Source organism: Oncorhynchus mykiss, unplaced genomic scaffold, assembly GCF_057628025.1.
Source record: "Oncorhynchus mykiss isolate SJ-2025 unplaced genomic scaffold, ASM5762802v1 scaffold106, whole genome shotgun sequence".
NCBI lineage: Eukaryota > Metazoa > Chordata > Actinopteri > Salmoniformes > Salmonidae > Oncorhynchus > Oncorhynchus mykiss.
Genome location: NW_028322105.1, coordinates 257501 through 277624, shown reverse-complemented (window position 1 = coordinate 277624; position 20124 = coordinate 257501). Strand labels below are relative to the sequence as shown.

Genomic DNA, 20124 nt, shown 5'->3' with positions numbered 1-20124 from the left:
CTGGTAGACCAGCAGAGACTGGTAGGAGCATGGTCACTCCTGGTAGACCAGCAGAGACTGGTGGGAGCATGGTCACTCCTGGTAGACCAGAGACTGGTGGGAGCATGGTCACTCCTGGTAGACCAGCAGAGCCTGGTGGGAGCATGGTCACTCCTGGTAGACCAGAGACTGGTGGGAGCATGGTCACTCCTGGTAGACCAGAGACTGGTGGGAGCATGGTCACTCCTGGTAGACCAGCAGAGACTGGTGGGAGCATGGTCACTCCTGGTAGACCAGAGACTGGTGGGAGCATGGTCACTCCTGGTAGACCAGAGACTGGTGGGAGCATGGTCACTCCTGGTAGACCAGAGACTGGTGGGAGCATGGTCACTCCTGGTAGACCAGAGACTGGTGGGAGCATGGTCACTCCTGGTAGACCAGAGACTGGTGGGAGCATGGTCACTCCTGGTAGACCAGCAGAGACTGGTGGGAGCATGGTCACACCTGGTAGACCAGAGACTGGTGGGAGCATGGTCACTCCTGGTAGACCAGAGACTGGTGGGAGCATGGTCACTCCTGGTAGACCAGCAGAGACTGGTGGGAGCATGGTCACTCCTGGTAGACCAGAGACTGGTGGGAGCATGGTCACTCCTGGTAGACCAGCAGAGACTGGTGGGAGCATGGTCACTCCTGGTAGACCAGAGACTGGTGGGAGCATGGTCACTCCTGGTAGACCAGCAGAGACTGGTGGGAGCATGGTCACTCCTGGTAGACCAGCAGAGACTGGTGGGAGCATGGTCACTCCTGGTAGACCAGAGACTGGTGGGAGCATGGTCACTCCTGGTAGACCAGAGACTGGTGGGAGCATGGCCACTCCTGGTAGACCAGCAGAGACTGGTGGGAGCATGGTCACTCCTGGTAGACCAGAGACTAGTGGGAGCATGGCCACTCCTGGTAGACCAGAGACTGGTGGGAGCATGGCCACTCCTGGTAGACCAGAGACTGGTGGGAGCATGGTCACTCCTGGTAGACCAGAGACTAGTGGGAGCATGGCCACTCCTGGTAGACCAGAGCCTGGTGGGAGCATGGTCACTCCTGGTAGACCAGAGCCTGGTGGGAGCATGGTCACTCCTGGTAGACCAGAGACTGGTGGGAGCATGGTCACTCCTGGTAGACCAGCAGAGACTGGTGGGAGCATGGTCACTCCTGGTAGACCAGAGACTGGTGGGAGCATGGTCACTCCTGGTAGACCAGCAGAGACTGGTGGGAGCATGGTCACTCCTGGTAGACCAGAGACTGGTGGGAGCATGGTCACTCCTGGTAGACCAGCAGAGCCTGGTGGGAGCATGGTCACTCCTGGTAGACCAGAGACTGGTGGGAGCATGGTCACTCCTGGTAGACCAGAGACTGGTGGGAGCATGGTCACTCCTGGTAGACCAGCAGAGCCTGGTGGGAGCATGGTCACTCCTGGTAGACCAGCAGAGACTGGTGGGAGCATGGTCACTCCTGGTAGACCAGAGACTGGTGGGAGCATGGTCACTCCTGGTAGACCAGAGACTGGTGGGAGCATGGTCACTCCTGGTAGACCAGAGACTGGTGGGAGCATGGTCACTCCTGGTAGACCAGAGACTGGTGGGAGCATGGTCACTCCTGGTAGACCAGAGACTGGTGGGAGCATGGTCACTCCTGGTAGATGCAATTAAAAGGTTGACACCAGACCAAGGAGGAAAGAAGAGAGAGAGAGAGAGAGAGAGAGAGAGAGTAGGACAGAGACAGAGAGAGGGTAGGACAGAGAGAGAGAGAGAGTAGGACAGAGACAGAGGGACAGTCTTGTTAAGCACATGACCAAATTAATTTCCCCCTGATGGGATAGTGAAGTTTCTCTAATCTCTAATCCAATCTAACTCTGTTCCCAACTGGGTGGTCAACAGGGTTTATACTCCTAGTCAATACCCAAGTTCTCTGTTCTATAACCTGGTCCCAACTGAGTGGTCAACAGGGTTTATTCTCCTAGTCAATACCCTCTGTTCTATAACCTGGTCCCAACTGAGTGGTCAACAGGGTTTATACTCCTAGTCAATACCCTCTGTTCTACAACCTGGTCCCAACTGAGTGGTCAACAGGGTTTATACTCCTAGTCAATACCCAAGTTCTCTGTTCTATAACCTGGTCCCAACTGAGTGGTCAACAGGGTTTATTCTCCTAGTCAATACCCTCTGTTCTATAACCTGGTCCCAACTGAGTGGTCAACAGGGTTTATACTCCTAATCAATACCCTCTGTTCTATAACCTGGTCCCAACTGAGTGAACAAGTTCTCTGCTCTACAACCTCTGTACACGGACCGTCCGATTAAACGTGTCGACCTGAAAACGAAACAGTTTTCTCCGTCCCCTCTGTTATGACTGAATTATATCATAATTAGCCGCTAAATTTCTCAGGGCAATTATCTCAAAGTATTGTAAGGATGAAAAGCTCATTAATCCTCATCAAGTGATCCCTAATTATGTTTAATCTGAATCATCTCAAAAAGTTATTCAAATATTCCTACAATGACCTTGAATGCATCTCAGATGGCCCCCTATTACCTCTCAATAGCAGAGACCTATTGGGCCCTGGTCAACAGTAGTGCATCTCAGATGGTCCCCTATTACCTCTCAATAACAGAGGCCTATTGGGCCCTGGTCAACAGTAGTGCATCTCAGATGGTCCCCTATTACCTCTCAATAACAGAGGCCTATTGGGCCCTGGTCAACAGTAGTGCACTATATAGGGAATAGGGCCCTGGTCAACAGTAGTGCACTATATAGGGAATAGGGCCCTGGTCAACAGTAGTGCACTATATAGGGAATAGGGCCCTGGTCAACAGTAGTGCACTATATAGGGAATAGGGCCCTGGTCAACAGTAGTGCATCTCAGATGGCCCCCTATTACCTCTCAATAACAGAGGACTATTGGGCCCTGGTCAACAGTAGTGCATCTCAGATGGTCCCCTATTACCTCTCAATAACAGAGGCCTATTGGGCCCTGGTCAACAGTAGTGCACTATATAGGGAATAGGGCCCTGGTCAACAGTAGTGCACTATATAGGGAATAGGGCCCTGGTCAACAGTAGTGCACTATATAGGGAATAGGGCCCTGGTCAACAGTAGTGCACTGTATAGGGAATAGGGCCCTGGTCAACAGTAGTGCACTATATAGGGAATAGGGCCCTGGTCAACAGTAGTGCATCTCAGATGGCCCCCTATTACCTCTCAATAGCAGAGACCTATTGGGCCCTGGTCAACAGTAGTGCACTATATAGGGAATAGGGCCCTGGTCAACAGTAGTGCACTATATAGGGAATAGGGCCCTGGTCAACAGTAGTGCATCTCAGATGGCCCCCTATTACTTCTCAATAACAGAGACCTATTGGGCCCTGGTCAACAGTAGTGCATCTCAGATGGTCCCCTATTACCTCTCAATAACAGAGGCCTATTGGGCCCTGGTCAACAGTAGTGCACTATATAGGGAATAGGGCCCTGGTCAACAGTAGTGCACTATATAGGGAATAGGGCCCTGGTCAACAGTAGTGCACTATATAGGGAATAGGGCCCTGGTCAACAGTAGTGCACTGTATAGGGAATAGGGCCCTGGTCAACAGTAGTGCACTATATAGGGAATAGGGCCCTGGTCAACAGTAGTGCACTATATAGGGAATAGGGCCCTGGTCAACAGTAGTGCACTATATAGGGAATAGGGCCCTGGTCAACAGTAGTGCACTGTATAGGGAATAGGGCCCTGGTCAACAGTAGTGCACTATATAGGGAATAGGGCCCTGGTCAACAGTAGTGCACTATATAGGGAATAGGGCCCTGGTCAACAGTAGTGCACTATATAGGGAATAGGGCCCTGGTCAACAGTAGTGCACTATATAGGGAATAGGGCCCTGGTCAACAGTAGTGCACTATATAGGGAATAGGGCCCTGGTCAACAGTAGTGCACTGTATAGGGAATAGGGCCCTGGTCAACAGTAGTGCACTATATAGGGAATAGGGCCCTGGTCAACAGTAGTGCACTATATAGGGAATAGGGCCCTGGTCAACAGTAGTGCACTATATAGGGAATAGGGCCCTGGTCAACAGTAGTGCACTATATAGGGAATAGGGCCCTGGTCAACAGTAGTGCACTATATAGGGAATAGGGCCCTGGTCAACAGTAGTGCACTATATAGGGAATAGGGCCCTGGTCAACAGTAGTGCACTATATAGGGAATAGGGCCCTGGTCAACAGTAGTGCATCTCAGATGGCCCCCTATTACCTCTCAATAACAGAGGCCTATTGGGCCCTGGTCAACAGTAGTGCACTATATAGGGAATAGGGCCCTGGTCAACAGTAGTGCACTATATAGGGAATAGGGCCCTGGTCAACAGTAGTGCACTATATAGGGAATAGGGCCCTGGTCTAAAGTAGTGCACTATATAGGGAATAGGGCTCTGGTCTAAAGTAGTACACTATATAGGGAATAGGGCTCTGGTCTAAAGTAGTGCACTATATAGGGAATAGGGCTCTGGTCTAAAGTAGTACACTATATAGGGAATAGGGCCCTGGTCAACAGTAGTGCACTATATAGGGAATAGGGCCCTGGTCTAAAGTAGTGCACTATATAGGGAATAGGGCTCTGGTCTAAAGTAGTACACTATATAGGGAATAGGGCTCTGGTCTAAAGTAGTGCACTATATAGGGAATAGGGCCCTGGTCTAAAGTAGTGCACTATATAGGGAATAGGGCTCTGGTCTAAAGTAGTGCACTATATAGGGAATAGGGCTCTGGTCTAAAGTAGTGCACTATATAGGGAATAGGGCCCTGGTCTAAAGTAGTGCACTATATAGGGAATAGGGCTCTGGTCTAAAGTAGTGCACTATATAGGGAATAGGGCCCTGGTCTAAAGTAGTGCACTATATAGGGAATAGGGCCCTGGTCTAAAGTAGTGCACTATATAGGGAATAGGGCCCTGGTCTAAAGTAGTGCACTATATAGGGAATAGGGCTCTGGTCTAAAGCAGTGCACTATATAGGGAATAGGGCCCTGGTCTAAAGTAGTGCACTATATAGGGAATAGGGCTCTGGTCTAAAGTAGTGCACTATATAGGGAATAGGGCTCTGGTCTAAAGTAGTACACTATATAGGGAATAGGGCCCTGGTCAACAGTAGTGCACTATATAGGGAATAGGGCCCTGGTCTAAAGTAGTGCACTATATAGGGAATAGGGCTCTGGTCTAAAGTAGTACACTATATAGGGAATAGGGCCCTGGTCAACAGTAGTGCACTATATAGGGAATAGGGCCCTGGTCTAAAGTAGTGCACTATATAGGGAATAGGGCTCTGGTCTAAAGTAGTACACTATATAGGGAATAGGGCTCTGGTCTAAAGTAATGCACTATATAGGGAATAGGGCTCTGGTCTAAAGTAGTGCACTATATAGGGAATAGGGCTCTGGTCTAAAGTAGTGCACTATATAGGGAATAGGGTGCCATCTGGGACTCCGTCTTTGTTATTGAGAGGACACAGAGCTGAAATGAATCAAAGATAAGATGTTATTTTTAACAACAAGGCACCTCTGGGGTTTGTGGAATGTGGCCAATACACCTCGTATATACCATATACAATACACCTCGTATATACCATATACAATACACCTCGTATATACCATATACAATACACCTCGTATATACCATATACAATACACCTCGTATATACCATATACAATACACCTCGTATATACCATATACAATACACCTCGTATATACCATATACAATACACCTCGTATATACCATATACAATACACCTCGTATATACCATATACAATACACCTCGTATATACCATATACAATACACCTCGTATATACCATATACAATACACCTCGTATATACCATATACAATACACCTCGTATATACCATATACAATACACCTCGTATATACCATATACAATACACCTCGTATATACCATATACAATACACCTCGTATATACCATATACAATACACCTCGTATATACCATATACAATACACCTCGTATATACCATATACAATACACCTCGTATATACCATATACAATACACCTCGTATATACCATATACAATACACCTCGTATATACCATATACAATACACCTCGTCTATACCATATACAATACACCTCGTATATACCATATACAATACACCTCGTATATACCATATACAATACACCTCGTATATACCATATACAATACACCTCGTCTATACCATATACAATACACCTCGTATATACCATATACAATACACCTCGTATATACCATATACAATACACCTCGTATATACCATATACAATACACCTCGTCTATACCATATACAATACACCTCGTATATACCATATACAATACACCTCGTATATACCATATACAATACACCTCGTATATACCATATACAATACACCTCGTATATACCATATACAATACACCTCGTATATACCATATACAATACACCTCGTATATACCATATACAATACACCTCGTCTATACCATATACAATACACCTCGTCTATACCATATACAATACACCTCGTATATACCATATACAATACACCTCGTATATACCATATACAATACACCTCGTATATACCATATACAATACACCTCGTATATACCATATACAATACACCTCGTATATACCATATACAATACACCTCGTATATACCATATACAATACACCTCGTATATACCATATACAATACACCTCGTATATACCATATACAATACACCTCGTATATACCATATACAATATACCTCGTATATACCATATACAATACAACTCGTATATACCATATACAATACACCTCGTATATACCATATACAATATACCTCGTATATACCATATACAATACACCTCGTATATACCATATACAATACACCTCGTATATACCATATACAATACACCTCGTATATACCATATACAATACACCTCGTATATACCATATACAATACACCTCGTATATACCATATACAATATACCTCGTATATACCATATACAATACACCTCGTATATACCATATACAATACACCTCGTATATACCATATACAATACACCTCGTATATACCATATACAATACACCTCGTATATACCATATACAATATACCTCGTATATACCATATACAATACACCTCGTATATACCATATACAATACACCTCGTATATACCATATACAATACACCTCGTATATACCATATACAATACACCTCGTATATACCATATACAATACACCTCGTATATACCATATACAATACACCTCGTATATACCATATACAATACACCTCGTATATACCATATACAATATACCTCGTATATACCATATACAATATACCTCGTATATACCATATACAATATACCTCGTATATACCATATACAATACACCTCGTATATACCATATACAATACACCTCGTATATACCATATACAATACACCTCGTATATACCATATACAATACACCTCGTATATACCATATACAATACACCTCGTATATACCATATACAATATACCTCGTATATACCATATACAATACACCTCGTATATACCATATACAATACACCTCGTATATACCATATACAATACACCTCGTATATACCATATACAATACACCTCGTATATACCATATACAATACACCTCGTATATACCATATACAATACACCTCGTATATACCATATACAATACACCTCGTATATACCATATACAATACACCTCGTATATACCATATACAATACACCTCGTATATACCATATACAATACACCTCGTATATACCATATACAATACACCTCGTATATACCATATACAATACACCTCGTATATACCATATACAATACACCTCGTATATACCATATACAATACACCTCGTATATACCATATACAATACACCTCGTATATACCATATACAATACACCTCGTATATACCATATACAATACACCTCGTATATACCATATACAATACACCTCGTATATACCATATACAATATACCTCGTATATACCATATACAATACACCTCGTATATACCATATACAATACACCTCGTATATACCATATACAATATACCTCGTATATACCATATACAATACACCTCGTATATACCATATACAATACACCTCGTATATACCATATACAATACACCTCGTATATACCATATACAATACACCTCGTATATACCATATACAATACACCTCGTATATACCATATACAATACACCTCGTATATACCATATACAATACACCTCGTATATACCATATACAATACACCTCGTATATACCATATACAATACACCTCGTATATACCATATACAATACACCTCGTATATACCATATACAATACACCTCGTATATACCATATACAATACACCTCGTATATACCATATACAATACACCTCGTATATACCATATACAATACACCTTGACTAAGGGCTGTTCTTATGCCCGACGCAACGCGGTCTGATACACGGTCTGATATACCACAGCTGTCAGCCAATCGGCGATTCAGGGCTCGAACCACACATTTTATGAATATCTTTATAACCTCTTATCTGGTGTGGTCATGATATCTCTCTGTAGGTAGTCTGGTGTGGTCATGATATCTCTCTGTAGGTAGTCTGGTGTGGTCATGATATCTCTCTGTAGGTAGTCTGGTGTGGTCATGATATCTCTCTGTAGGTAGTCTGGTGTGGTCATGATATCTCTCTGTAGGTAGTCTGGTGTGGTCATGATATCTCTCTGTAGGTAGTCTGGTGTGGGCATGCTAGAAGACATGATATCTCTCTGTAGGTAGTCTGGTGTGGTCATGATATCTCTCTGTAGGTAGTCTGGTGTGGTCATGATATCTCTCTGTAGGTAGTCTGGTGTGGTCATGATATCTCTCTGTAGGTAGTCTGGTGTGGTCATGATATCTCTCTGTAGGTAGTCTGGTGTGGTCATGCTAGAAGACATGCTATCTCTCTGTAGGTAGTCTGGTGTGGTCATGATATCTCTCTGTAGGTAGTCTGGTGTGGTCATGATATCTCTCTGTAGGTAGTCTGGTGTGGTCATGATATCTCTCTGTAGGTAGTCTGGTGTGGTCATGATATCTCTCTGTAGGTAGGCTGGTGTGGTCATGATATCTCTCTGTAGGTAGTCTGGTGTGGTCATGATATCTCTCTGTAGGTAGTCTGGTGTGGTCATGCTATCTCTCTGTAGGTAGTCTGGTGTGGTCATGCTAGAAGACATGATATCTCTCTGTAGGTAGTCTGGTGTGGTCATGATATCTCTCTGTAGGTAGTCTGGTGTGGTCATGATATCTCTCTGTAGGTAGTCTGGTGTGGTCATGCTATCTCTCTGTAGGTAGTCTGGTGTGGTCATGCTAGAAGACATGATATCTCTCTGTAGGTAGTCTGGTGTGGTCATGATATCTCTCTGTAGGTAGTCTGGTGTGGTCATGATATCTCTATGTAGGTAGTCTGGTGTGGTCATGATATCTAATCAAATCAAATCAAATCAAATTTATTTATATAGCCCTTCGTACATCAGCTGATATCTCAAAGTGCTGTACAGAAACCCAGCCTAAAACCCCAAACAGCAAGCAATGCAGGTGTAGAAGCACGGTGGCTAGGAAAAACTCCCTAGAAAGGCCAAAACCTAGGAAGAAACCTAGAGAGGAACCAGGCTATGTGGGGTGTCCAGTCCTCTTCTGGCTGTGCCGGGTGGAGATTATAACAGAACATGGTCAAGATGTTCAAATGTTCATAAATGACCAGCATGGTCGAATAATAATAAGGCAGAATAGTTGAAACTGGAGCAGCAGCACAGTCAGGTGGACTGGGGACAGCAAGGAGTCATCATGTCAGGTAGTCCTGGGGCATGGTCCTAGGGCTCAGGTCCTCCGAGAGAGAGAAAGAAAGAGAGAATTAGAGAGAGCATATGTGGGATGGCCAGTCCTCTTCTGGCTGTGCCGGGTGGAGATTATAACAGAACATGGCCAAGATGTTCAAATGTTCATAAATGACCAGCATGGTCGAATAATAATAAGGCAGAACAGTTGAAACTGGAGCAGCAGCACAGCCAGGTGGACTGTGGACAGCAAGGAGTCATCATGTCAGGTAGTCCTGGGGCATGGTCCTAGGGCTCAGGTCCTCCGAGAGAGAGAAAGAGAGAAGGAGAGAATTAGAGAACGCACACTTAGATTCACACAGGACACCGAATAGGACAGGAGAAGTACTCCAGATATAACAAACTGACCCTAGCCCCCCGACACATAAACTACTGCAGCATAAATACTGGAGGCTGAGACAGGAGGGGTCAGGAGACACTGTGGCCCACTCCGAGGACACCCCCTGACAGGGCCAAACAGGAAGGATATAACCCCAGAGTTCCATATCTCTCTGTAGGTAGTCTGGTGTGGTCATGATATCTCTCTGTAGGTAGTCTGGTGTGGTCATGATATCTCTCTGTAGGTAGTCTGGTGTGGTCATGCTAGAAGACATGATATCTCTCTGTAGGTAGTCTGGTGTGGTCATGATATCTCTCTGTAGGTAGTCTGGTGTGGTCATGATATCTCTCTGTAGGTAGTCTGGTGTGGTCATGATATCTCTCTGTAGGTAGTCTGGTGTGGTCATGCTATCTCTCTGTAGGTAGTCTGGTGTGGGCATGCTAGAAGACATGATATCTCTCTGTAGGTAGTCTGGTGTGGTCATGATATCTCTCTGTAGGTAGTCTGGTGTGGTCATGATATCTCTCTGTAGGTAGTCTGGTGTGGTCATGATATCTCTCTGTAGGTAGTCTGGTGTGGTCATGATATCTCTCTGTAGGTAGTCTGGTGTGGTCATGATATCTCTCTGTAGGTAGAACCCTTTTGAGTTCCGGGTAGAACCCTTTTGAGTTCCAGGTAGAATGCTTTGAGTTCCAGGTAGAACCCTTTTGAGTTCCAGGTAGAATGCTTTGAGTTCCAGGTAGAACCCTTTTGAGTTCCAGGTAGAACCCTTTTGAGTTCCGGGTAGAACCCTTTTGAGTTCCGGGTAGAACCCTTTTGAGTTCCGGGTAGAACCCTTTTGAATTCCAGGTAGAACCCTTTTGAGTTCCATGTGGAACCCTTTTGAGTTCCGGGTAGAACCCTTTTGAGTTCCATGTGGAACCCTTTTGAGTTCCGGGTAGAACCCTTTTGAGTTCCCGGTAGAACCCCTTTGAGTTCCAGGTAGAACCCTTTTGAGTTCCCGGTAGAACCCCTTTGAGTTCCAGGTAGAACCCTTTTGAGTTCCAGGTAGAACCCCTTTGAGTTCCAGGTAGAACCCTTTTGAGTTCCATGTGGAACCCTTTTGAGTTCCAGGTAGAACCCTTTTGAGTTCCAGGTGGAACCCTTTTGAGTTCCATGTGGAACCCTTTTGAGTTCCATGTGGAACCCAAAAGAGTTCTACCTGGAACCAAAAGAGGTTTCTCCTATGGGGACAGCCTAAGAACCCTTTTTCTCTAAGAGTGTATATATGAACAGTTCCTCGTTGTGGTTGTGTGCGGACGTGTCTGACCCTCCAGAGCGAGAGGGAACGTAGCTTCGGTCTGGTGGATCGTAAGGTATTTATTTGTGTATCCAGTGAGGAGTCTTATTTGCTGTATCGCTGAGATTTATGGAGATGTAAAGTGTGTTAGTCAATGCAACGCTTCGACATGGGCGTGTGTGTGCGTGGGTGTGTGTGTGTGTGTGTGTGTGTGTGTGTGTGTGTGAGAGAGTCAGTGCTGAATGTCAAGCTTCATCATGGCAGGACTAATTTTCTGCTTGGTGTACCTCCACTCCTACTCCATATGCCTGGTCTAATTGGAAAGGAAAAGTCACTGTCAGTCTGAAGGGTGTGTGTGTGTGTGTTTGTGTCTACTGCCAAGTTCATATTAGGTTGTCCACTGAGGACTTACTGTATATCTAATATCTCGCTGTCTCTCGCTGTCTCTCTCTCTCTCTCTCTCTCTCTCTCTCTCTCTCTCTCTCTCTCTCTGTATGTCTCTCTCTCTCTTTCTCTCTCTCTCTCTCTCTGTCTCTGTTTCTGTCTCTCTCCACAGTGTCTCTGGCTAGCAGTACCCTGGGTCTAGCAGGTCAGGTTGTTCACACTGAGACGACTGAGGTGATTCTGGTCAGTGACTCTCTCATGGGGTTTGGCATCCAGCTACAGGGCGGGGTGTTTGCCACAGAGACCCTGTCCTCACCCCCACTCATCGGCTATTTGGATCCAGACAGTCCTGCAGAGAGGTAGGATACATCTGTCAATCAATCAATCAATCAATCAATCATGTCATTTCTATAGCCTGTCTTTAAACCTTTCCTACAGAGCGACAGTGAAGTAATAGGACCTAGATGCCTAGATGTTCTATTTCATGCTGTGGTATACACCATAGAGATGCCTAGATGTTCTATTTCATGCTGTGGTATACACCATAGAGATGCCTAGATGTTCTATTTCATTCTGTGGTATACACCATAGAGATGCCTAGATGTTCTATTTCATGCTGTGGTATACTCCATAGAGATGACTAGATGTTCTATTTCATTCTGTGGTATACACCATAGAGATGCCTAGATGTTCTATTTCATGCTGTGGTATACTCCATAGAGATGACTAGATGTTCTATTTCATTCTGTGGTATACACCATAGAGATGCCTAGATGTTCTATTTCATTCTGTGGTATACTCCATAGAGATGCCTAGATGTTCTATTTCATGCTGTGGTATACTCCATAGAGATGCCTAGATGTTCTATTTCATTCTGTGGTATACTCCATAGAGATGCCTAGATGTTCTATTTCATGCTGTGGTATACTCCATAGAGATGCCTAGATGTTTTATTTCATTCTGTGGTATACACCATAGAGATGCCTAGATGTTCTATTTCATGCTGTGGTATACTCCATAGAGATGACTAGATGTTCTATTTCATTCTGTGGTATACACCATAGAGATGACTAGATGTTCTATTTCATGCTGTGGTATACACCATAGAGATGCCTAGATGTTCTATTTCATTCTGTGGTATACTCCATAGAGATGCCTAGATGTTCTATTTCATTCTGTGGTATACTCCATAGAGATGCCTAGATGTTTTATTTAATTCTGTGGTATACTCCATAGAGATGCCTAGATGTTCTATTCCATGCTGTGGTATACTCCATAGAGATGCCTAGATGTTCTATTTCATTCTGTGGTATACTCCATAGAGATGCCTAGATGTTCTATTTCATTCTGTGGTATACTCCTACTCACTGTGAGTGTTTGGAGATGATCTAAATCTGATTCTAGACCTGCAGCCCAGTTATTAACAGCTCTCCTATCGTAATCTGATTCTAGACCTGCAGCCCAGTTATTAACAGCTCTCCTATCTTAATCTGATTCTAGACCTGCAGCCCAGTTATTAACAGCTCTTCTATCTAAATCTGATTCTAGACCTGCAGCCCAGTTATTAACAGCTCTCCTATCGTAATCTGATTCTAGACCTGCAGCCCAGTTATTAACAGCTCTCCTATCGTAATCTGATTCTAGACCTGCAGCCCAGTTATTAACAGCTCTCCTATCGTAATCTGATTCTAGACCTGCAGCCCAGTTATTAACAGCTCTCCTATCTTAATCTGATTCTAGACCTGCAGCCCAGTTATTAACAGCTCTCCTATCTTAATCTGATTCTAGACCTGCAGCCCAGTTATTAACAGCTCTCCTATCGTAATCTGATTCTAGACCTGCAGCCCAGTTATTAACAGCTCTCCTATCTTAATCTGATTCTAGACCTGCAGCCCAGTTATTAACAGCTCTCCTATCTTAATCTGATTCTAGACCTGCAGCCCAGTTATTAACAGCTCTCCTATCTTAATCTGATTCTAGACCTGCAGCCCAGTTATTAACACCTCTCCTATCTTAATCTGATTCTAGACCTGCAGCCCAGTTATTAACAGCTCTCCTATCGTAATCTGATTCTAGACCTGCAGCCCAGTTATTAACAGCTCTCCTATCTTAATCTGATTCTAGACCTGCAGCCCAGTTATTAACAGCTCTCCTATCTTAATCTGATTCTAGACCTGCAGCCCAGTTATTAACAGCTCTCCTATCTTAATCTGATTCTAGACCTGCAGCCCAGTTATTAACAGCTCTCCTATCTTAATCTGATTCTAGACCTGCAGCCCAGTTATTAACAGCTCTCCTATCGTAATCTGATTCTAGACCTGCAGCCCAGTTATTAACAGCTCTCCTATCGTAATCTGATTCTAGACCTGCAGCCCAGTTATTAACAGCTCTCCTATCGTAATCTGATTCTAGACCTGCAGCCCAGTTATTAACAGCTCTCCTATCTTAATCTGATTCTAGACCTGCAGCCCAGTTATTAACAGCTCTCCTATCTTAATCTGATTCTAGACCTGCAGCCCAGTTATTAACAGCTCTCCTATCGTAATCTGATTCTAGACCTGCAGCCCAGTTATTAACAGCTCTCCTATCTTAATCTGATTCTAGACCTGCAGCCCAGTTATTAACAGCTCTCCTATCTTAATCTGATTCTAGACCTGCAGCCCAGTTATTAACAGCTCTCCTATCGTAATCTGATTCTAGACCTGCAGCCCAGTTATTAACAGCTCTCCTATCGTAATCTGATTCTAGACCTGCAGCCCAGTTATTAACAGCTCTCCTATCTTAATCTGATTCTAGACCTGCAGCCCAGTTATTAACAGCTCTTCTATCTAAATCTGATTCTAGACCTGCAGCCCAGTTATTAACAGCTCTCCTATCGTAATCTGATTCTAGACCTGCAGCCCAGTTATTAACAGCTCTCCTATCGTAATCTGATTCTAGACCTGCAGCCCAGTTATTAACAGCTCTCCTATCTTAATCTGATTCTAGACCTGCAGCCCAGTTATTAACAGCTCTCCTATCTTAATCTGATTCTAGACCTGCAGCCCAGTTATTAACAGGCTAATTTCTTATCCACTTGATGGGTTCTTCTTAGATCTGACATTTTTTTTAGTTTGTTCATCAAAGAATGCAGATGAACAAGTAGCCCCAGTTGATTGGCTGCCTATCTCTTCAGTTTGTTTAGGCTGAAACTGACACACGTATATAGAGAGACATGTCTCTAGAGTAATACTGACTGGTTCGTCTGAGCTTTGACGTCAAGATATAACCGCATTTTGTGTTTGTAGGACACTGAAGCAATTGCCAAAACTTGAGATTTGACTGTCTCACTAGCGAGGTTTCCATCCAATTGACGACAGATGTTCATGCGAATATAGAATAATTCTGCATAAAAACAACATGCTATTTTACCCCATCAGAGATGTTTCCAACAAATGTACTTGCTGGGAATGAAAGGCTGTGATGACGTAGTACACGATAAAAATGACTTGTGGTTTAAAGGCTGTGATGACGTAGTACACGATAAAAATGACTTGCTGTTTATAGGCTGTGATGACGTAGTACACGATAAAAATGACTTGCTGTTTATAGGCTGTGATGACGTAGTACACGATAAAAATGACTTGCTGTTTATAGGCTGTGATGACGTAGTACACGATAAAAATGACTTGCTGTTTATAGGCTGTGATGACGTAGTACACGATAAAAATGACTTGTGGTTTAAAGGCTGTGATGACGTAGTACACGATAAAAATGACTTGTGGTTTAAAGGCTGTGATGACGTAGTACACGATAAAAATGACTTGTGGTTTAAAGGCTGTGATGACGTAGTACACGATAAAAATGACTGTTGTGGTTTAAAGGCTGTGATGACGTAGTACACGATAAAAATGACTGTTGTGGTTTAAAGGCTGTGATGACGTAGTACACGATAAAAATGACTTGTGGTTTAAAGGCTGTGATGACGTAGTACACGATAAAAATGACTTGTGGTTTAAAGACTGTGATGACGTAGTACACGATAAAAATGACTTGTGGTTTAAAGGCTGTGATGACGTAGTACACGATAAAAATGACTTGTGGTTTAAAGGCTGTGATGACGTAGTACACGATAAAAATGACTTGTGGTTTAAAGGCTGTGATGACGTAGTACACGATAAAAATGACTGTTGTGGTTTAAAGGCTGTGATGATGTAGTACACGATAAAAATGACTTTTGTGGTTTAAAGGCTGTGATGACGTAGTACACGATAAAAATGACTTGTGGTTTAAAGGCTGTGATGACGTAGTACACGATAAAAATGACTTGTGGTTTAAAGGCTGTGATGATGTAGTACACGATAAAAATGACTTTTGTGGTTTAAAGGCTGTGATGATGTAGTACACGATAAAAATGACTTGTGGTTTAAAGGCTGTGATGATGTAGTACACGATAAAAATGACTTTTGTGGTTTAAAGGCTGTGATGACGTAGTACACGATAAAAATGACAGTCTAATAAACTGCACGGTTTCCTGAGTCGTAGTGTTACGACCACACAACAAATCATTATTTAATCTGTAGTCTAATAAACTGCACGGTTTCCTGAGTCGTAGTGTTACGACCACACAACAAATCATTATTTAATCTGTAGCCTAATAAACAGCACGGTTTCCTGAGTCGTAGTGTTACGACCACACAACAAATCATTATTTAAATCTGTAGTCTAATAAACTGCACGGTTTCCTGAGTCGTAGTGTTACGACCACACAACAAATCATTATTTAAATCTGTAGCCTAATAAACTGCACGGTTTCCTGAGTCGTAGTGTTACGACCACACAACACATCATTATTTAATCTGTAGTCTGATAAACAGCACGGTTTCCTGAGTCGTAGTTGGACAAGTTAACTTTGTTAGGAGGGTCAGTATATTAATATTTATGAATTATTATATATGCATATTTATTCATTATTATATATGCATATTTATTAATTATTATATATGAATATTTATTAATGATTATATATATTAATATTTATTAATGATTATATACATGAATATTTATTAATGATTATTATATATTAATATTTATTAATGATTATATACATGAATATTTATTAATGATTATATGTGGATATTTATTAATTATTATATATGAATATTTATTAATTATTATATATGAATATTTATTCATTATTATATATGCATATTTATTAATTATTATATATTACTATTTTTATTAATTATTATATATTAATATTTATCAATTATTATATATTAATATGTATTAATTATTATATATTAATATTTATTAATTATTTTATATTACTATTTAATGTCAATGTAAAATGCAAGTCATATCCCAACGAGATGATAGAAACCTGTAGCACCAACATGGAAGGGCTTGAATATCCTCCCGCCGAGCCCCAGATGAAGGCAGCTGATGTAATGGACCAGGGATTCATGTGAGAAGCTGCAGAAAGCAATTATCAGAGGAAGTAACCAATATGTCGTGAAAAGTGGCGGAGGTTTAATTGAGGCGATATAAGAACACTTTTCTGACCGTGTGTGTGTGTGTGTGTGTGTGTGTGTGTGTGTGTGTGTGTGTGTGTTGGTTAGTGTAGATAGAATTGATGTGGAATCTGTCTTTCCTTACTATGTCCAATGCTGGTCAAGTAAATGAATCCAGACACTAGCTAATTATTCAGATTCTAATTAATTTATTACCTCACAACCAAAGGGTGGTGCATTAGCTTTCGTTACAGCATGGTAATACTGTGATGTCATGTATGTTTGTGTACTTTGCAGGTGTGGGATTTTGCAGATAGGTGACCGTATCCTGTCTATAAACGGGATCCCTACAGAGGACAGCACCTTGGAAGAGACCAATCAGCTACTGAGAGACTCCAGCATCACCAGCAAGGTCTCGCTGGAGATAGAGTTTGATGTGGCAGGTACTGTACTCTACTGTACTCTACTGTACTCTACTGGGCTCTACTGGACTCTACAGGACTCTACTGGGCTCTACTGGACTCTACAGGACTCTACTGTAGTCTACTGGACTCTTACAGGACTCTACTGTACTCTACTGGACTCTACTGGACTCTACAGGACTCTACTGTAGTCTACTGGACTCTTACAGGACTCTACTGGACTCTACAGGACTCTACTGTAGTCTACTGTACTCTTACAGGACTCTACTGGACTCTACTGGACTCTACTGGACTCTACAGGACTCTACTGTAGTCTACTGTACTCTACTGGACTCTTACAGGACTCTACTGGACTCTACTGGACTCTTCTGTACTCTACTGTAGTCTACTGTACTCTACAGGACTATACTGTACTCTACTGTACTCTACTGGGCTCTACTGGACTCTTACAGGACTCTACTGTACTCTACTGGACTCTACTGGACTCTACAGGACTCTACTGTAGTCTACTGGACTCTTACAGGACTCTACTGGACTCTACAGGACTCTACTGTAGTCTACTGTACTCTTACAGGACTCTACTGGACTCTACTGGACTCTACTGGACTCTACAGGACTCTACTGTAGTCTACTGTACTCTACTGGACTCTTACAGGACTCTACTGTACTCTACTGTAGTCTACTGGACTCTACTGGGCTCTACTGTACTCTACTGTGCTCTACTGTACTCTACAGGACTCTACAGGACTCTACTGTACTCTAAATGACTCTACTGTACTCTAAATGACTCTACTGTCCGTAGTGAAGCCTGCTGGTGGGGCCGTTCCAACAAGGGGTTTCATCATCACATCTCAGACACCCTCCCCAAAACACCCTTTACTCCCCAAGACAGACCATAATGACTTTGACATCGGGCCGTTGCTACGGGGTCAGACTTGAAATGTTCTTTATTCTGGTTATCAGAACCAATGTACCTTTTGATTCCTGGTCCTAAATGTCCCCCCATTAGAAACCATTATACTGAAGAGCTGCAGAGCAGGGATCCTTCAGCACTAATGGTTTGTTTCTGGTCTCTACTGGCTGATAGCTAGAAGAGGCTGACTGATAGCTAGAAGAGGCTGACTGATAGCTAGAAGAGGCTGGCTGATAGCTAGAAGAGTTGCTACGGGGACATGCTTTAAATGAACCAATGTACCTTTTGATTCCTGGTCCTAAATGTCCCCTCATTAGAAACCATTATACTGAAGAGCTGCAGAGCAGGGATCCTTCAGCACTAATGGTTTGTTTCTGGTCTCTACTGGCTGATAGCTAGAAGAGGCTTGCTGCAGGTCTAGTCATCAGCAGACATAGCTGTTTTTAGCCTAGTCATTTAATTCAACATTTCTGGATGGATGGATGGAGGGAGGGAGGGAGGGAGGGAGGGAGGGAGGGAGAGAGAGAGAGAGAGAGAGAGAGAGAGGGAGATACAGAGAGAGAGAGAGAGAGAAGGAGATAGAGAGAGAGAGAGGTAGGGAGGGAGATACAGAGAGAGAGAGAGAGAGAGAGAGAGAGGGAGAGAGAGAGAGAGAGAGGGAGGGAGGGAGGGAGGGAGGGAGGGAGTTTATGTCCTTCTGCTCCCAGGAAGAGACGAGTGTTCATGAATTATGTAGAGATGATTGTAACAAGAATCAGCCTTAATGTCTAATAGCTACACGATCTCTTTCTGCAGCTCCAGATTCACTTGGTCTTTGTGACTGAGGTCACTGTGTGTCCTGGTGTTAGTGAGTCTGTGTTACTGAGGTCACTGTGTGTCCTGGTGTTAGTGAGTCTGAGTTACTGAGGTCACTGTGTGTCCTGGTGTTAGTGAGTCTGTGTTACTGAGGGCTATTAGCTGGTGTTAGTGAGTCTGTGTTACTGAGGTCACTGTGTGTCCTGGTGTTAGTGAGTCTGTGTTACTGAGGGCTATTAGCTGGTGTCAGTGAGTCTGTGTTACTGAGGTCACTGTGTGTCCTGGTCTCTGTTAGTGAGTCTGTGTTACTGAGGTCTCTGTGTGTCCTGGTCTCTGTTAGTGAGTCTGTGTTACTGAGGTCACTGTGTGTCCTGGTGTTAGTGAGTCTGTGTTACTGAGGGCTATTAGCTGGTGTTAGTGAGTCTGTGTTACTGAGGTCACTGTGTGTCCTGGTGTTAGTGAGTCTGTGTTACTGAGGGCTGGTAGCTGGTGTTAGTGAGTCTGTGTTACTGAGGACTGGTAGCTGGTGTTAGTGAGTCTGTGTTACTGAGGGCTGGTAGCTGGTGTTAGTGAGTCTGTGTTACTGAGGGCTGGTAGCTGGTGTTAGTGAGTCTGTGTTACTGA

General features: G+C 43.2%; 1 protein-coding gene across 25 annotated transcripts in view; it reads left to right on the top strand.

Annotated features, from left to right (window-relative positions):
• LOC110499739 (glutamate receptor-interacting protein 1) overlaps positions 1–20124 on the top strand; it is a 709091-nt gene that overhangs the window by 624097 nt on the left and 64870 nt on the right. For all 25 annotated transcript variants that reach the window (XM_090228962.1, XM_090228970.1, XM_090228974.1 and 22 more), the window contains 2 exons: positions 12051–12237; positions 17668–17813. In XM_090228962.1, the coding sequence (XP_090085088.1) occupies positions 12051–12237; positions 17668–17813 (333 nt within the window). The remainder of the gene's footprint in view (positions 1–12050; positions 12238–17667; positions 17814–20124) is intronic.